Here is a 14,663-nt window from a genome sequence, read left to right on the forward strand (position 1 = left end):
GATTGTACAGTCTACCAACAACTGTGTAGTGCGCGGTTCTACCTCACTGGATAGAAAGTGAACGCTACTAACACTAAACAATATCCTTATTCTCCCAAATGAATCCATACTAGAGCTGCACGATTCTGGCCAAAATTAGAATCACGATTTTTTTTTGCTTAGAATGAAAAGATCACAATTCTCGCAACGTAAAATGTTTCACATTATACAAAAAAAATTGGGCTAACTTTTCTGGTTAGTTTTTTTTTTTTTATTCATTAAAGTAATTTTTTCCCCCAAAAAATTGCACTTGAAAGACCGCTGAGCAAATACAGTGTGACATAAAATATTGCAACAACCACCATTTTATTCTCTAGGGTCTCTACTAAATATATATATGTTGGGTGGTTCTAAGTAATTTTCTAACAAAAAAAAAAAGATTTTAACTTGAAACCAACACATATCAGAAAAAGTTTTAGTGGTTAAACTTCCCTCATTTACACACTGAAGTCTATTCCTTTGACAAATTGTTACAGTGTTTATACTTTAGTTCCAATGCTAAAGAATGTTGTGATTCTTGGCAGACTGCCCGTTTTTTTTTTTTTTTTTCTTCCTTTCTTTTGATGTCTGTGGCTTCAGAAGAGCAGAGAGAATTCTCTGCATAGACAGAATCGTAAAACACTTTTGTCAAGATCGCAAAGGGGAAAAAAATTGCGATAACGAGTCTTGACTATTATAATCGTGCAGCTCTAAGACTGCCCATTTTTTTTGTTTTTTTTCTTCCTTTATTTTGATGGCTGTGGCTTCAAAAGTGCAGAGAGAATTCTCTGCATAGACAGAATTGTGAAACACTTTTGTCAAGATTGAAACGGGGGGAAAAAAATCGCGATACCAATTCTTGACGATTAATCGTGCAGCTCTAATCCATACACATCATAATGGCTCTGTAATTAATTTTTCATTAAATAGTTTCTTACTGTGGTTTTTATGCCGCCCTATAACATACTCCGTGAGCTCCTGAACCTCTCCTTTTTCCGCTCACATCCGTTTGTTTGGAGTGAGCAGCGCACGCTAGTTGCGGTCATGTGCACTGCTCTATGTACACTACAAATCCCATGGTCTGTAGTCCATCTCAGGAGCAAGCAAGAGAGGATGACAACATTCCCATGTACATTGGGACCATAGAGAATGAACGTAGTCACCCTCTAACAGGAAGTCAGATCCCAGCAGCAAAAAAAAAGAATTTGTTAAAGTTAAAAAAAAATTTAAAACAGAGTTTTTAGTGTCACTTTAAACTGTTGCCAGTTTCAAGAGTAGAGCCCCAGTGGCACATCTATAGGATGTACACACAGGCCATGGGCTGTTCTATGTGACCCAAGGATATGGACCTCATTAAAGGGGGTCTCTCATTTCAAGTGGAAAATATTCTTTCTGTAGACAAGATTTAACATAAGAGCCATGTGAGTGTTAATGGGTGACCTGACCAGATCTACCTTCTGCTGTATATACTGTTTTCTCTTTGGAAAATGGGACACCCAACAACATGGTGAGACATCATTCTGAACAGTAAAATAGAAAGTGATGCAGAACTTACTCCAGACATTCTTTAACTGTGCCTGGAAATGAATAGCTGCAGCCTGATTGGTTGCAAAGAGTTACAGCGTGTTATTTATTTTGTATTTATTTTTTACGTTCCGGAACATATTTTTTGAATTAGGTGTTAGGTGGTACAACTAAAGGCACGTCTAAATTGTTAAAGCGATTGATTGGTTTTTACTCTTTTCTGAAGTAATCAAATGTTTCTAATGCAGGCCATACACGGTCGAATTTCGAACGAATTTTCTTTTCAAAATCAGAAAATTCGTTTTTTTTGTCATCCGATAATGCCACCATTGATTTTCGAAATTCGGCCGACCAAGCCTTCAATTTCACCTCATGTTGCTACAGAAAATAATTTTCTTGGCTGGGAATCTTCTTTTCTCTCCGTAAATTTTCTTTTATCTCCGTACATTTTCTTTTATCTCCGTACATTTTCTTTTCTTATTACGTTTCTCGCACGATTCTCCCATCATTGATTAGAAAATAGTTCGTTTTTCTAAAAATTTCCAACATGTCCGATTCCTCAAATTTTATTTCCGCACGAAAATCGGCTGTTGCTGCAGCCCACTAATGGTGCGAAATTCATACGAAAATTCTTAGATACGATTTTCGAAAGAAAATTCTTTCGAAATTCGAACCGTGTATGGCCGGCATAAGAGTTTACAGTAGTAGTGTGAGTCTTAAGGTTAAATGTCGGCTCAGAGGTCACGTAATTATCCAGAAAGAAACTGTGCCTCCAATAGTTCACTTTATAAGGGCAGCCTAACCTATCAACAGAGACCAGTGACATCACTGAGAATGCAGCCAATCCATTTAATAGAGACCAGTGACATCACTGAGAATGCAGCCAATCCATTCACTAGAGACCAGTGCCATCACTGAGAATGCAGCCAATCCATTCACTAGAGACCAGTGACATCACTGAGAAAGTAACCTATCCATTCTCTACAGACTGGTGACATCACTGAGAATGCAGGCTATCCATTTATTAGAGAGCGATGACATCACTGAGAATGTAAACTATCCATTCACTGGAGACCAGTGACATCACTGAGAATGCAGCCTATCCATGTACTACAGACTGGTGACATCACTGAGAATGCAGCTTATCCCTTTACTACAGACAGGTAACATCACTGAAAAAGTAACCTATCCATTCTCTACAGACTGGTGACATCACTGAGAATGCAGCCTATCCCTTTACTACAGACAGGTGACATCACTGAGAATGCAGCCTATCCATTCACTAGAGACCAGTGACATCACTGAGGATGCAGCCTATCCCTTTACTACAGACAGGTGACATCACTGAGAATGCAGGCTATCCATTTATTAGAGAGCGATGACATCACTGAGAATGCAAACTATCCATTCACTAGAGACCGGTGACATCACTGATATGTAGCCTTTCCATTTACTGGAGACCAGTGACATCACCTACGGTAGGGTGTTCAGTGATGTCAATATAACTTTGTAAACAGAAAGGCAGGACGCGTTCTAAATCGGCTGCTTCTGTTTCTTTATGGTTGTGAGCGCTCTTTAAAATCAAACACATGATCAGGTGCTACAAAATCTCTAATAGAGCTTCAGATGTCCAGATAAAATCTGTAGTCCATTGATGTGATAAATATTCAGATTGAAGCAATATTCTCGGTAAAGTGTTCGAATAGAGCTTTGTGCGTCCAGCTGCTGCCTCTCTGGACCAATTATACGGTCATCTACCACTGCTCAGTCTTCCACTGCTAGGATTTAATTCTATGGGGTAAAGGCAGACTAGCTAACGAAGGAGGAGCAATGAAAGTCGCCGCTGTGGTTGCCGTATAGAACGTCGGACTTGAGGCTCACGTTTAACACTCAGGTCCATTTCCGGAGAGGGGCTTCATCATTGCTTCCCACTCTTGGTAGGCTCGGAGGACTGGCGCACATCTGTCCACTCCTGCATGGTATTCTGCAAGGCTTGGGTCTTCTCCTTGTCCACCTGGACATAGTCCACCTTCTCGTCTGAGGCTACAGAAGATGTTGATGGCTGAAAGCAATACAAATGTTGTCAGATTTCTTTGTTGTAAAACCAAGTGTCATAAAACACTAAAACAGTATTAACCACTTCAGCCCCGGATGATTTTACCCCCTTCCTGACCAGAGCACTTTTACAATGACCACCAATGTGAGGGGGGATTTACACTGACCATCAATGTGAGGGGAGATTTACACTGACCACCAATGTGGGGGGGGGGGGGGATTTACACTGACCACCATGTAACAGGGGATTTTACGCCACCCACCAATAGAAAAGAGGGATTTCTACACTGACACCAAAATAAGAGCATTTACACCAACCACCAGTCTAAGGGGGAAAATACAATGACCTCCATGTATGGAGGAATTTACATTGACAACCATCGTCGAGGAGATTTGTACTGACCACCAATGTACGTTGTCACTTTTACACTGACCACCAATGTTAGAGGGGGTTTACACTGACCACCAATGTAAATAGGGATTTACACTGACCGCCAGTGTAAGGACAATTCTGCACTTACCAACAATGTTGTTGGTGTCCCCTGATTACCAAAATTTACACTGACAACCAATGTAATGGGGGATTTTACATAAATAGCCAATAAAGGGGGATTTCTACTCTGGCCACCAATGTAAGGGGGATTTACACTGACCACTAATGTAATAGGAGCATTCACAGTAACCACAAATGTAAAGAGGGATTTACACTGAGTACCAATGTAAGGGGGGACCTTCACACTGGCCACTAGTGTTAATGAAAACCAAGCCCCAATGTAATGAGAAGATTTACACTGACCATCAATGTAATCAATGTATGATTTTACCCCCTTCCTGACCAGAGCACTTTTTGCGATTTGGCACTGCCTCGCTTTAACTGACAAATGCGCAGTCGTGCGACGTCATACCCAAACAAAATTTACGTCTTCCCCCCCCCACAAATAGAGCTTTCTTTTGGTGGTATTTGATCGCCTCTGCGGTTTTTATTTTTTTCGCTATAAACAAAAAAAGAGTGACAATTTTGAAAAAAACATAATATTTTTTACTATAAATATCCCCCAAAAATATATAAAAAGGAACTATTTTTTTTTCCCCTCAGTTTAGTTTATGTATTCTTCGACATATTTTTGGTAAAAAAGTGTATATTGATTGGTTTGCGCAAAATTTATAGCTTCTTTAAAATAGGGGATCGTTTTCTGGCATTTTTATTTTATTTTTTTATTAGTAATGGAGGTAATCAGCGACAAGTGACATGACAGCAATCACTGCTCTCGATGACAGAGAGCAGTGATTACTGTCCTGTCACTAGGCAGAACAGGGAAATGCTTTGCTTACAAAAGCATCTATCCATTCTACCTCTCTATGACACGATCACGACCCCACGGTAACGGAGAACGCAGCGGGCGCTTCTTAAAGGGGACGCACCTGTACGCCCTTTTGCCCACCAGTGCCATTCTGCCGACGTATATGAACGTGCGCTGGCCGGTGTTCTGGCATATTCAGTCCGGCCATCATATAGAGTCCGCCCCGTACTGCGCATGCGTAGCGCTTGCGCAGTACGGAGCAGAAGAAGCTTCGGAAAATCTCCGAAGATGAACGGCGCCTGCGTCGTGAGTCGAGGTAATAGCCCCACCATCCAAGCGGACATAGGGCTGGGAAAATTGGAGGGCCCCTCGCGGGTTCGCTTCGCTTTGCTCGCCACGCTTCGGGCTCGGCCTCGCTGCGCTCGGCTCTTTAATATTCCGACTCTATGTCCACTTGGATGGTAGGGCTAGAACCTGGACTCACGGCGCAGGCGCCGTTCATCTTCTTCTATTTTCGGAATCTGTGTGTGCTGTGTACTGTGCATGCGCAGTACACAGCAAACACTATCCGATGGGGGACTGTATATGATAGGACACCGGCAAGCAGATAAAGAAGATCTAAATCCTAACACTGGATTGAAGTTCTATGTCTTATTGAAGAGTTAAGCTGCCTGTGGATACTGTCAAGTCAGCAAGTAGCCATAATGTCTGCACAGACGAGAGGTAGGTCATTGCATAAACTGGCACTTTAAACAGAACACACTCATGCCGCGTACACACGACCGGACTTTCCGTCAGAATAAACTCTTGACAGTCTTTCAGGCGGAGTTCCGATGGAGTTCCAACCAAACGGACTTGCCTACACACGATCGCACCAAAGTCCGTTTCGTTTCGAACGCGATGGCGTACAACGGGACTAGAAAAGGAAGTTCAGTAGCCAATAGCTGCCCCTTGCGTCGTATTTGGTCCGTCAGAATAGCATACAGAAGAACGGTTTTCCTGATAGGAATTAATTCCGTCTGAAAGATTTAAAACATGTTCTATTTCTAGGTCCGTCAGAATTTTTGAAGAAAAAAGTCAGATGAAGCCCACACATGATTGGAATATCTCCGATGGAATGATTCCGTCTGACCTTTTCTTCCGGAAAGTCCGCTCATGTGCACACGGCATTACAGGTTTTTAGTTTGCTAAAGCAAAAATGATATGTAGCGGATGGTATTTTGGACAGAATGTCATACGCATGTAAATTTCGTTTTTGCCTCAGAACAGTAGTGGGGTTCTGAGGGTTAATTACATAGGCTGGCCTTAACATCAATCTTGCCGGGCTGTGTTTGGAATTTCTGTCTGGTCATGTGAGCGGTGAGGTGCACATGACAGGCCAGAACCAGGTCTGGTTGGATGTTTAGGTATCGGCCTTCTCGGAACCAATCAGTGAGAGTGCCGGGGCCCGCTGAGGAGTCTGGGAAGGGGTACTTAAGCGGTGTGGGTCACGTGTTCAGGAAAGGAGTTTGTGGGACCCGTGTGGTCTGTGCTGGTTCCAGGACCGGGGTAGCCCCGTGAGGGGTCCCGGTCACTGGGTGTTTGACATCCCGCAACATGTTCCTGTTGGAGGCCCCTAATAGGCCCGTCTGGTCTGGGGTAGGGATCCGTCTGTTCCCGAGTCTCGGAACTGGCTGGTCCGAGGCGCAGTAACTGAGGGAGGATTCAAAGTGTCCGGGTGTGCTCTCGGCTTGGAGAGGCGCCACAGCTCGTGGAGGTGACCGGGGGAGGACTCTTCAGAGGAGAGCCGGCAAATGGCATCCTGAGAAGTGCCTGGTTACTGAGTTGGGAAGGACATTGATGAATCCACGCTTTTCCAGTACCATTGAGGAGATGGGAAATGTTCCCGGTACTGAGGAAAAGGTTCCTGTTCACCCTTAGTTACAGCTTGTCCAAGTTCATAGGATTGCTTCAAGTTTTGAGTCAAAGTGCTGACTGCTATGATCTCTGGCTAGAGATCTGTTCAGCCTTGAAGCGCCCAGCTGCGAGTGGCTACTCTCTGGGTGGAATTAGAGACTTTGCTAACCTGCAGTTCAAGGTGCCTGAGTTCTTCACCCGTGCCCTCTGTTCCCATGAGAGACTGTGTTATTGGATGTTATCATTGCAAAATAAAACCTTTGCTAAAGGACTTTATCCGTGTCAGTGTTCAAGTCGTTGGGTATCAACCCTGGGAACCCCTAGATGTGGAAGAGCAGACCAAGAGAAGGTAACCGGTAAGCCCAACAAGTCAAGGCCATCCAGCAAGGGTTGTGGCCGCTACAGATAAAATACTTCTATCACCTTTTGTTTTCATAGTTTTTTATGGCACATCAATGCTGCTGATATCCTGCAGTCTCTCGTGGTTTGGTGACCAGTAACCTGGCGGGGGACAGGCAGAGTTTATGAACATCGTTATTAAACACATACCTTTCTGTGAGGGCTTGGTGACACTGGCTGAAAATCTAGAGCCAGATAGTCCACGCTGCCGGTACTCTTCTTCTGGGCGGGGCTGTTGGTGCCGCTGGTTCCCGGGGATGCCGAGACAGGATTTTGCTGGGAAGATAATAAAGGTTTGATTTTACGGGACTGTTTGGGTTATGTATAAAAGGTCTATAAACACTTTCCATGAAACCTGTCAGCACAGGGACACTTTGTACGGTGAAGCATAGCAGTAATAGAATAGGCACAATATACCCCAAAGATCCATTAAAATCAGCCGGTGATTCCAACCCTGCCAGGTGCTAGCTTCACAAGGACCCGTCCTGCCCCGGTCACAGACTCTGAAAAGAAAGATAGAAGTGCATACGGGGAAGCTGCAGAGTTCACTGAAGGCCTCCTCCCAAGCCATGACCTTCTATCACATTTCACCTGCTCATGGGCTCGGTCATAGAGGATAGAAGTGTATTAGATAAGGTACATTTCCGGTGGCCCATTATTTTAATTTGCTGCCCCTACCCAGGGGCAGACTGACCATTCGGCACGAGGGCCCCGGGCCACTAGGGGGCCCCATGAGGGTTGCCGGCCTCAGTAAAACCAGGGCAGTATGTAAAAATCAGTTTTTTTTTTTTTTTTACATCTGTCTTTGAAATGTCCATTACCGACATCCTTTTGGTCTACAAATCCCGAGATTATAGCTGCCCCACCTCTCCAGTACCTTCTCAGCCAATAGAAACATATCTGTGTATACTGTGTGATTGTATACTGTGTGTGTGCGTTTGTGTATACTGTGTGGCCCCATAATCTCTGATTGCCTGGGGGCCCCATAATCTCCTATTGCCCGGGGGCCCCATGAGTTGTCAGCAGGGGCGGACTGACCATTGGGCCACTCAGGCAATGCCTGTGGGACCTGAGCCACTAGGGGGCTCCATCAGGGTTGCCAGCCTCAGTAAAACCAGGGACAGTATGTAAAAATCTGTGTTTTTTTTACATCTGTCTCTGAAATGTCCCTAACCGACATCCTTTTGGTCTAAAAATCCTGAGATTATAGCTGCCCCACCTCTCCAGTACCTTCTCAGCCAATAGAAACATGTCTGTGTATATTGTGTGTACATGTATGTGTATACTGTGTGATTGTATACCGTGTGGCCCCATAATCTCGGATTGCCTGGGGGCCCCATAATCTCCTATTGCCCAGGGGCCCCATGAGTTGTCAGTCCACCCCTGGTTGTCAGTCCGCCCCTGGTTGTCAGTCCGCCCCTGGTTGTCAGTCCGCCCCTGGTTGTCAGTCCGCCCCTGCCCCTACCCCTTTCCCCAGCTACTTCAAGCATTCCACACTTCTAGCTGTACGGAATACCTGCTCGCCCTCTGCACTCATGGTTTCTCTTGCAGGTTAATACAATGGGATAAATAATTATTTGATCCCCTGCAGATTTTGTACATTTGCCCACATTCAAAGAAATTGAGGATCATCCTCCTCAAGAAGGCCCATGTACAGGCCTGTCTGAAGTTGGCCAATGAACATCTAAATGATTCAGAGAAGGATTGGGAGAAAGTGCTGTGGTCAGATGAGACCAACATTGAGCTATTTGAGGTTAACTTGACTCGCCGTGCTTGGAGGAAGAAAAATGCTGACTGTGACCCTAACGCCCTGTACACACGATCGGACTTTCCGACAACAAAACCGTGGATTTTTGTTCGAAGGTTGTTGGCTCCAACTTGTCTTGCATACACACGGTCACACAAATGTTGGCCAACAATTACGAACGCGGGAACGCGGTGACTAGGGATGAGCTTCGTGTTCGAGTCGAACGTACGTTCGACTCGAACATTGGCTGTTCGGGCGTTCGGCGAATTCCGAACGTTTGGGCCGTTCGCGTCAAAATTCGAGTGACGCGCACGCGGACCACAATGCACTGCGGTGGCGCAGTGCATTGCTGCCCCATGATTGGCCAAGCATGCACTGTGACCCCGCATGCTTGGCCAATCGCAGCGCCGGCAGCGAGGAGAGCCATGATTGGCCACAGGCATCCTGCCTGTGGCCAATCATAGCTCAGGCTGTGTAGTGCACGCCCCACACTATATAAGGCCGCCTTTGAGGCGGCTTCGTGTAGTGTGTTACTTAGCATCTGAAGCAGTGGGTGTTCTGTGTACCTTCAACACAGTACACACCAATCGTTTTTGGCTGATTTCCTATCTTGCTGCTGTGTAGTGGTTGTTGTCTGTGCCCTGACTGCAGTATACACCACTATATTCACCTCACCTATATAGCTAGTGATCTAGCTTTAACCACTTAACAACTGCCCATTGCCGATTAACGGCTTCAGGGGGGTTGTTTAACTCTGAGAGGCCGTTAATTAACGGCCTCCCAGAATTCTGCTCTCGCGTGCCCCGAGGTGTGCGCACTCGAGAGCATCCGTGACTGCCGGGTCGCATCACGGATCACGGTAAACGGCCGCTCATAGCGACCGTTTACCACGTGATTGCTCCGTCAAATGACGGAGTGATCACTTGGAAACAAACCGGCGTCATGTTATGACGCCTGTTCCTCCCTCCCCTCTCTGTACCGATCGGTACAGCGGAGGGGAAAGAGATCGGTGTCAGCAGCGATGTGGGCTGCATCTGCAGTGCCCACATCGCTGCTCACCGAATTTAACCCCTCAATTCCCTGCCAATACTCTGCAATACCAGTGCATACTCTGCAGTACCCTGCCATTACTCTGCAGTGCAGTACCCTGCCATTACTCTGCAGTACCCTGCCATTACTCTGCAGTACCCCGCCATTACTCTGCAGTGCAGTACCCTGCCATTACTCTGCAGTGCAGTACCCTGCCATTACTCTGCAGTACCCCCCATTACTCTGCAGTAACCCCCATTACTCTGCAGTACCCCCCAATACTCTGCAGTACCCGCCATTACTCTGCAGTACCCCCAATACTCTGCAGTACCCCCCAATACTCTGCAGTACCCGCCATTACTCTGCAGTACCCGCCATTACTCTGCAGTAACCCCCATTAACCTGCAGTACCCCCCAATACTCTGCAGTACCCGCCATTACTCTGCAGTACCCGCCATTACTCTGCAGTACCCCCAATACTCTGCAGTACCCTGCCATTACTCTGCAGTACCCCCCATTACTCTGCAGTAACCCCCATTACTCTGCAGTACCCCCCAATACTCTGCAGTACCCGCCATTACTCTGCAGTACCCGCCATTACTCTGCAGTACCCCCAATACTCTGCAGTACCCTGCCATTACTCTGTAGTACCCCCCAATACTCTGCAGTACCCTGCTATTACTCTGTAGTACCCCGCCAATACCCCGCCAATACTCTGTAATACCCTGCCATAAATTGCCATACCCAGCCATACTCAGAGATACCCAGCCATACTCGGTGATACCCTGAAATACCCAGCCATAGACGCCCCCCACCCCTCACCGCCCTCCGGTGCTTCTACCAACTCGCCAGTACGATCAAAGCCAGAATCTTTTTTTTATTTTTTATTTCAGGCTTCCCAGCCTAGAGGTGAGATGTGGGGTCATATTGACCCCCCAGATTTCACTGTAAAGAGGACCTGTCACCCCATATTCCTATTACAAGGGATGTTTACATTTCTTGTAATAGGAATAAAAGTGATCAAAAATATATTTTTTGGGAAAAAAATGTCAAACTAACATAAATAAAGTAAAATGAACAATAAAAAAATAAAATAAAAATTAAAGCGCCCATGTCCCCATGTGCTCGCATGTGCCACACATGTGAGGTATCGCCGAGAATGTTAGAGCGAGAGCAATAATTCTAGTCCTAGACCTCCTCTGCAACTCAAAACATGTAACCAGTAAAAAAAAAATTAAAGCGTCGCCTATGGGGATTTTTTAAGTAGCGACGTTTGGCGCCATTCCACGGGCATGTGCAATTTTGAAGAGTGACATGTTTGATATCTATTTACTCAGCATAACTTCATCTTTCACTTTATGCAAACATTGGGCTAACAAGTGGTTAATAATAGAGCTTGCAGTCAGTAGTGTTAGGAGATAGTGCGTGCTGTCTGCGTGCTCTGTACCCAGTACATACCGCTATAATATAGGGCAGGCCCCTACTTTCAAACATCCAACTTACAAACATCTCCTACTTGCAAACGCAAGGAGACAGCAGCAAGTGAGATGAAAAAAGATGGACGACAAAACAAATTATACAGGGGTGATAACCCTTCCCTATGTTTTCCAAAAAGCTTAAAAATAGTTTTTTTGACTGGAGCTACACTTTAAAAATGTACCGGTTGAAAATGACAAACAGATTCAACTTAACACAACAAACCTACACATTCCCTGTCTTGTTTGCACCGCCTGTATACTGCTGTTCTGAGTATATAGGGCCTGGGGGCCACACGCATTTCCTTTTTTTAATATGGGTACGGGGTTCCCCTTAATATGCGTACAAGACCCAAATAGGCTGGTAATGGGCAGGGAGGGCTACCCATACCATTTTTCTCAATGATTTTCAACCATATTGCAGGAACCAGATATAACATTAAAACCGCAAGCAGTTTTAAATGGTGTTATTTCCGTTTAATGTCATTTTGTGCAGGGACTGTTCTAAACACGGGAAACACGTGGCACTTCACAGGCATACTACAGACACCCCCCAGGCACCATATTTAAAGGAATATTTCACTTTTTTTTTTTCACTTTAATCGTCATTAAAATCAGTGCTCCCGCCAAAACGGCAGTTTTTAAAACTTTTTTTTGCAGTGACCCATGTCCCCTGAGGCAGGAGGCAGGTCCCCAAACCCTTTTTAGGACACTATCTTACATATTAGCCGTTAAAATTAGCACTTTCCAATTCGAACGTTCGAGTCCCATAGACTTCAATGGGGTTCTAACGTTCGTACCGAACGCGGGGGTCGTTCGCAAGTTCTGGTGCGAACCGAACCGGGGGGTGTTCGGCTCATCCCTAGCGGTGACGTACAAGACTTACGACGAGCCCAAGAAAAAGGAAGTTCAATAGCCAGTGAAGCTCCTTCTGCTTCATTCCGAGCATGCGTGAACTTTTGTGCGTCGGGCTTGTGTACACACGATCGGGAATTCCGACATCAAAGTTTTGAGAAAATTTGAGAACTGGCTAGCCAACATTTGTTGGCGGAAAGTCCAACAACAAATGTTCGATGGAGCGTACACACGGTCGGACTTTCAGCCAACAAGCTCACATCCCACATTTGTTGTCGGAAAATCCGATCGTGTGTACGGGGCATAAAGGACACCATCCCTACAATCAAGCACGGAGGTGGAAAAATTATGCTTTAGGGCTGTTGCTCTGCTAAATGTACAGGCAGACTTTGAGGGGCCAATGGACAGGGCCATGTATTCAGTGGCGGAACTACCACCATAGCGACCCGTGCGGTCGCTATGGGGCCCGCAGCTGAGAAGGGCCCGGTGAGCGGGCGGCGGGTGAGCCGCCGAGCTGCCTATCCGCTCAGCTCTCGTACAGTCACACTGACTGTACGAGCGGGCGGAGGCGGCGGCGGCGGCGGCGGCGGGGGGGGGCGTGGCGGGGAAGCTGCCAGCGGGGAGGCTTGGTGGGTGGCCAATCAGCGAGTGGCGGGGCAGAGAGATGACATCTTCTCTCACCGCCCAGCGCCCGCCCTGCGAACTGCCAGCTCCACCCTCACTCACTGTGCTGGCAGCAGAGAGATTACATCATCTCTCTGCTGCCTGAATCTCTCTGCCAGCTCCACCCTCACTCACTGTGCTGGCAGCAGAGAGATTACATCATCTCTCTGCTGCCTGAATCTCTCTGCCAGCTCCACCCTCACTCACTGTGCTGGCAGCAGAGAGATTACATCATCTCTCTGCTGCCTGAATCTCTCTGCTGCCTGACTCAGACGTGACAATCCCATTCCCCACCTTAAAAGGAAAGTGGCAATCCACAACTTGTGGTAGGTGATGTGGCAAGTGGACAATCTGCAATGGGTGGCAGGTGACGTGGCAAGTGGACAATCTGCAACTTGTGGCAGGTGACGTGGCAAATGGACAATCCGCAACAGGTGGCAGGTGACATGGCAAGTGAACAATACGCAATGGGTGGCAGGTGACGTGGCAAGTGAACAATACGCAATGGGTGGCAGGTGACGTGGCAAGTGGACAATCCGCAACTTGTGGCAGGTGACGTGGCAAGTGGACAATACGCAATGGGTGGCAGGTGACGTGGCAAGTGGACAATCCACAATGGGTGGCAGGTGATGTGGCAAGTGGACAATCCGCAACTTGTGGCAGGTGACGTGGCAAGTGGACAATCCGCAATGTGTGGCAGGTGACGTGGCAAATGGACAATCCACAATGGGTGGCAGGTGACGTGGCAAGTGGACAATCCACAACGTGTGGCAGGTGACGTGGCAAACAGACAATCCGCAACGGGTGGCAGGTGACGTGGCAAGTGGACAATTTGCAATGTGTGGCAGGTGACGTGGCAAGTGGACAATCTGCACCTGGTGGCAGGTGACACACTCGGGGCTTCCACTGATTCTGCATTATGGTGAGTTGAACTATAACAATGTAATAATAGAAATAATGTGTTTCAATCATCCTTACACCATAACACAAATGGTGCCGTGACAATTGAAGCGCCAACATCAGCCATTGCCCCAATAAATTGCCCCCCCAAAAAAGTATTTTTTATCAGTGCCCCTCCCGAGACTAGACTCTGGATCCGCCCCTGGGTGAGGGGGGGGGGGGGGGGCCCATACAACATTTTGCTATGGGGCCCTGTGATTTCTAGTTACGCCCCTGCATGTATTGTAAAATCTTGGATGGGAAGCTTCTTCCCTCAGCCAGAGCACTGAAGATGGGTTGTGGATGGGTCTTCCAGCATGACAATGACCCAAAACATACCGCAAGGCAAAAAAGGAGTGGCTCAAGAAGAAGCACATTAAAGACATGGGGTGGCCAAGCCAGTCTCCAGACCTTAATCCTATAGAAAATTTATGGAGGGAGCTGAAACATTGAGTTGCCAAGTGGCAGCCAAGAAACCTTAAGGATTTGGAGAAGATCTGTAAAGAAGAGTGGACCAAAATCCCTCCTGAGATGTGTGAAAACCTGGTCACCAACTACAAGAAACGTCTTACCTCTGTGCTTGCCATCAAGGATTTCTCCACTACTAAGTCATGTTTTGCTTGGGGATCAAATACTTATTTTACTCACTGAACTGCAGCTCAATATATAACATTTGTATCATGTTTTTCTCTGGATTTTTTTGTTGCTATTCTGTCTCTATCATGTAAAATACACCTATGATAAAAATTATAGACCCTTCAT

General features: G+C 46.4%; 1 protein-coding gene across 2 annotated transcripts in view; it reads right to left on the reverse strand.

The window, feature by feature from the left end:
• Positions 1-609: 609 nt before the first annotated feature.
• The window catches only part of GAB2 (GRB2 associated binding protein 2), a 287,634-nt gene continuing 273,580 nt past the window's right edge, over positions 610-14,663 (reverse strand). For both annotated transcript variants that reach the window (XM_077451378.1, XM_077451379.1), the window contains exons 9-10: positions 7,344-7,469; positions 610-3,604 (exon numbers count right to left, since the gene is read on the reverse strand). In XM_077451378.1, coding sequence (XP_077307504.1) covers positions 3,461-3,604; positions 7,344-7,469 — 270 coding nt within the window. In that variant the 3' untranslated portion in view covers positions 610-3,460. The remainder of the gene's footprint in view (positions 3,605-7,343; positions 7,470-14,663) is intronic.

Source organism: Lithobates pipiens, unplaced genomic scaffold (genome assembly GCF_037356315.1).
Source record: "Lithobates pipiens isolate NorthernLeopardFrog02 unplaced genomic scaffold, aLitPip1_a1.2 Scaffold_23, whole genome shotgun sequence".
NCBI lineage: Eukaryota > Metazoa > Chordata > Amphibia > Anura > Ranidae > Lithobates > Lithobates pipiens.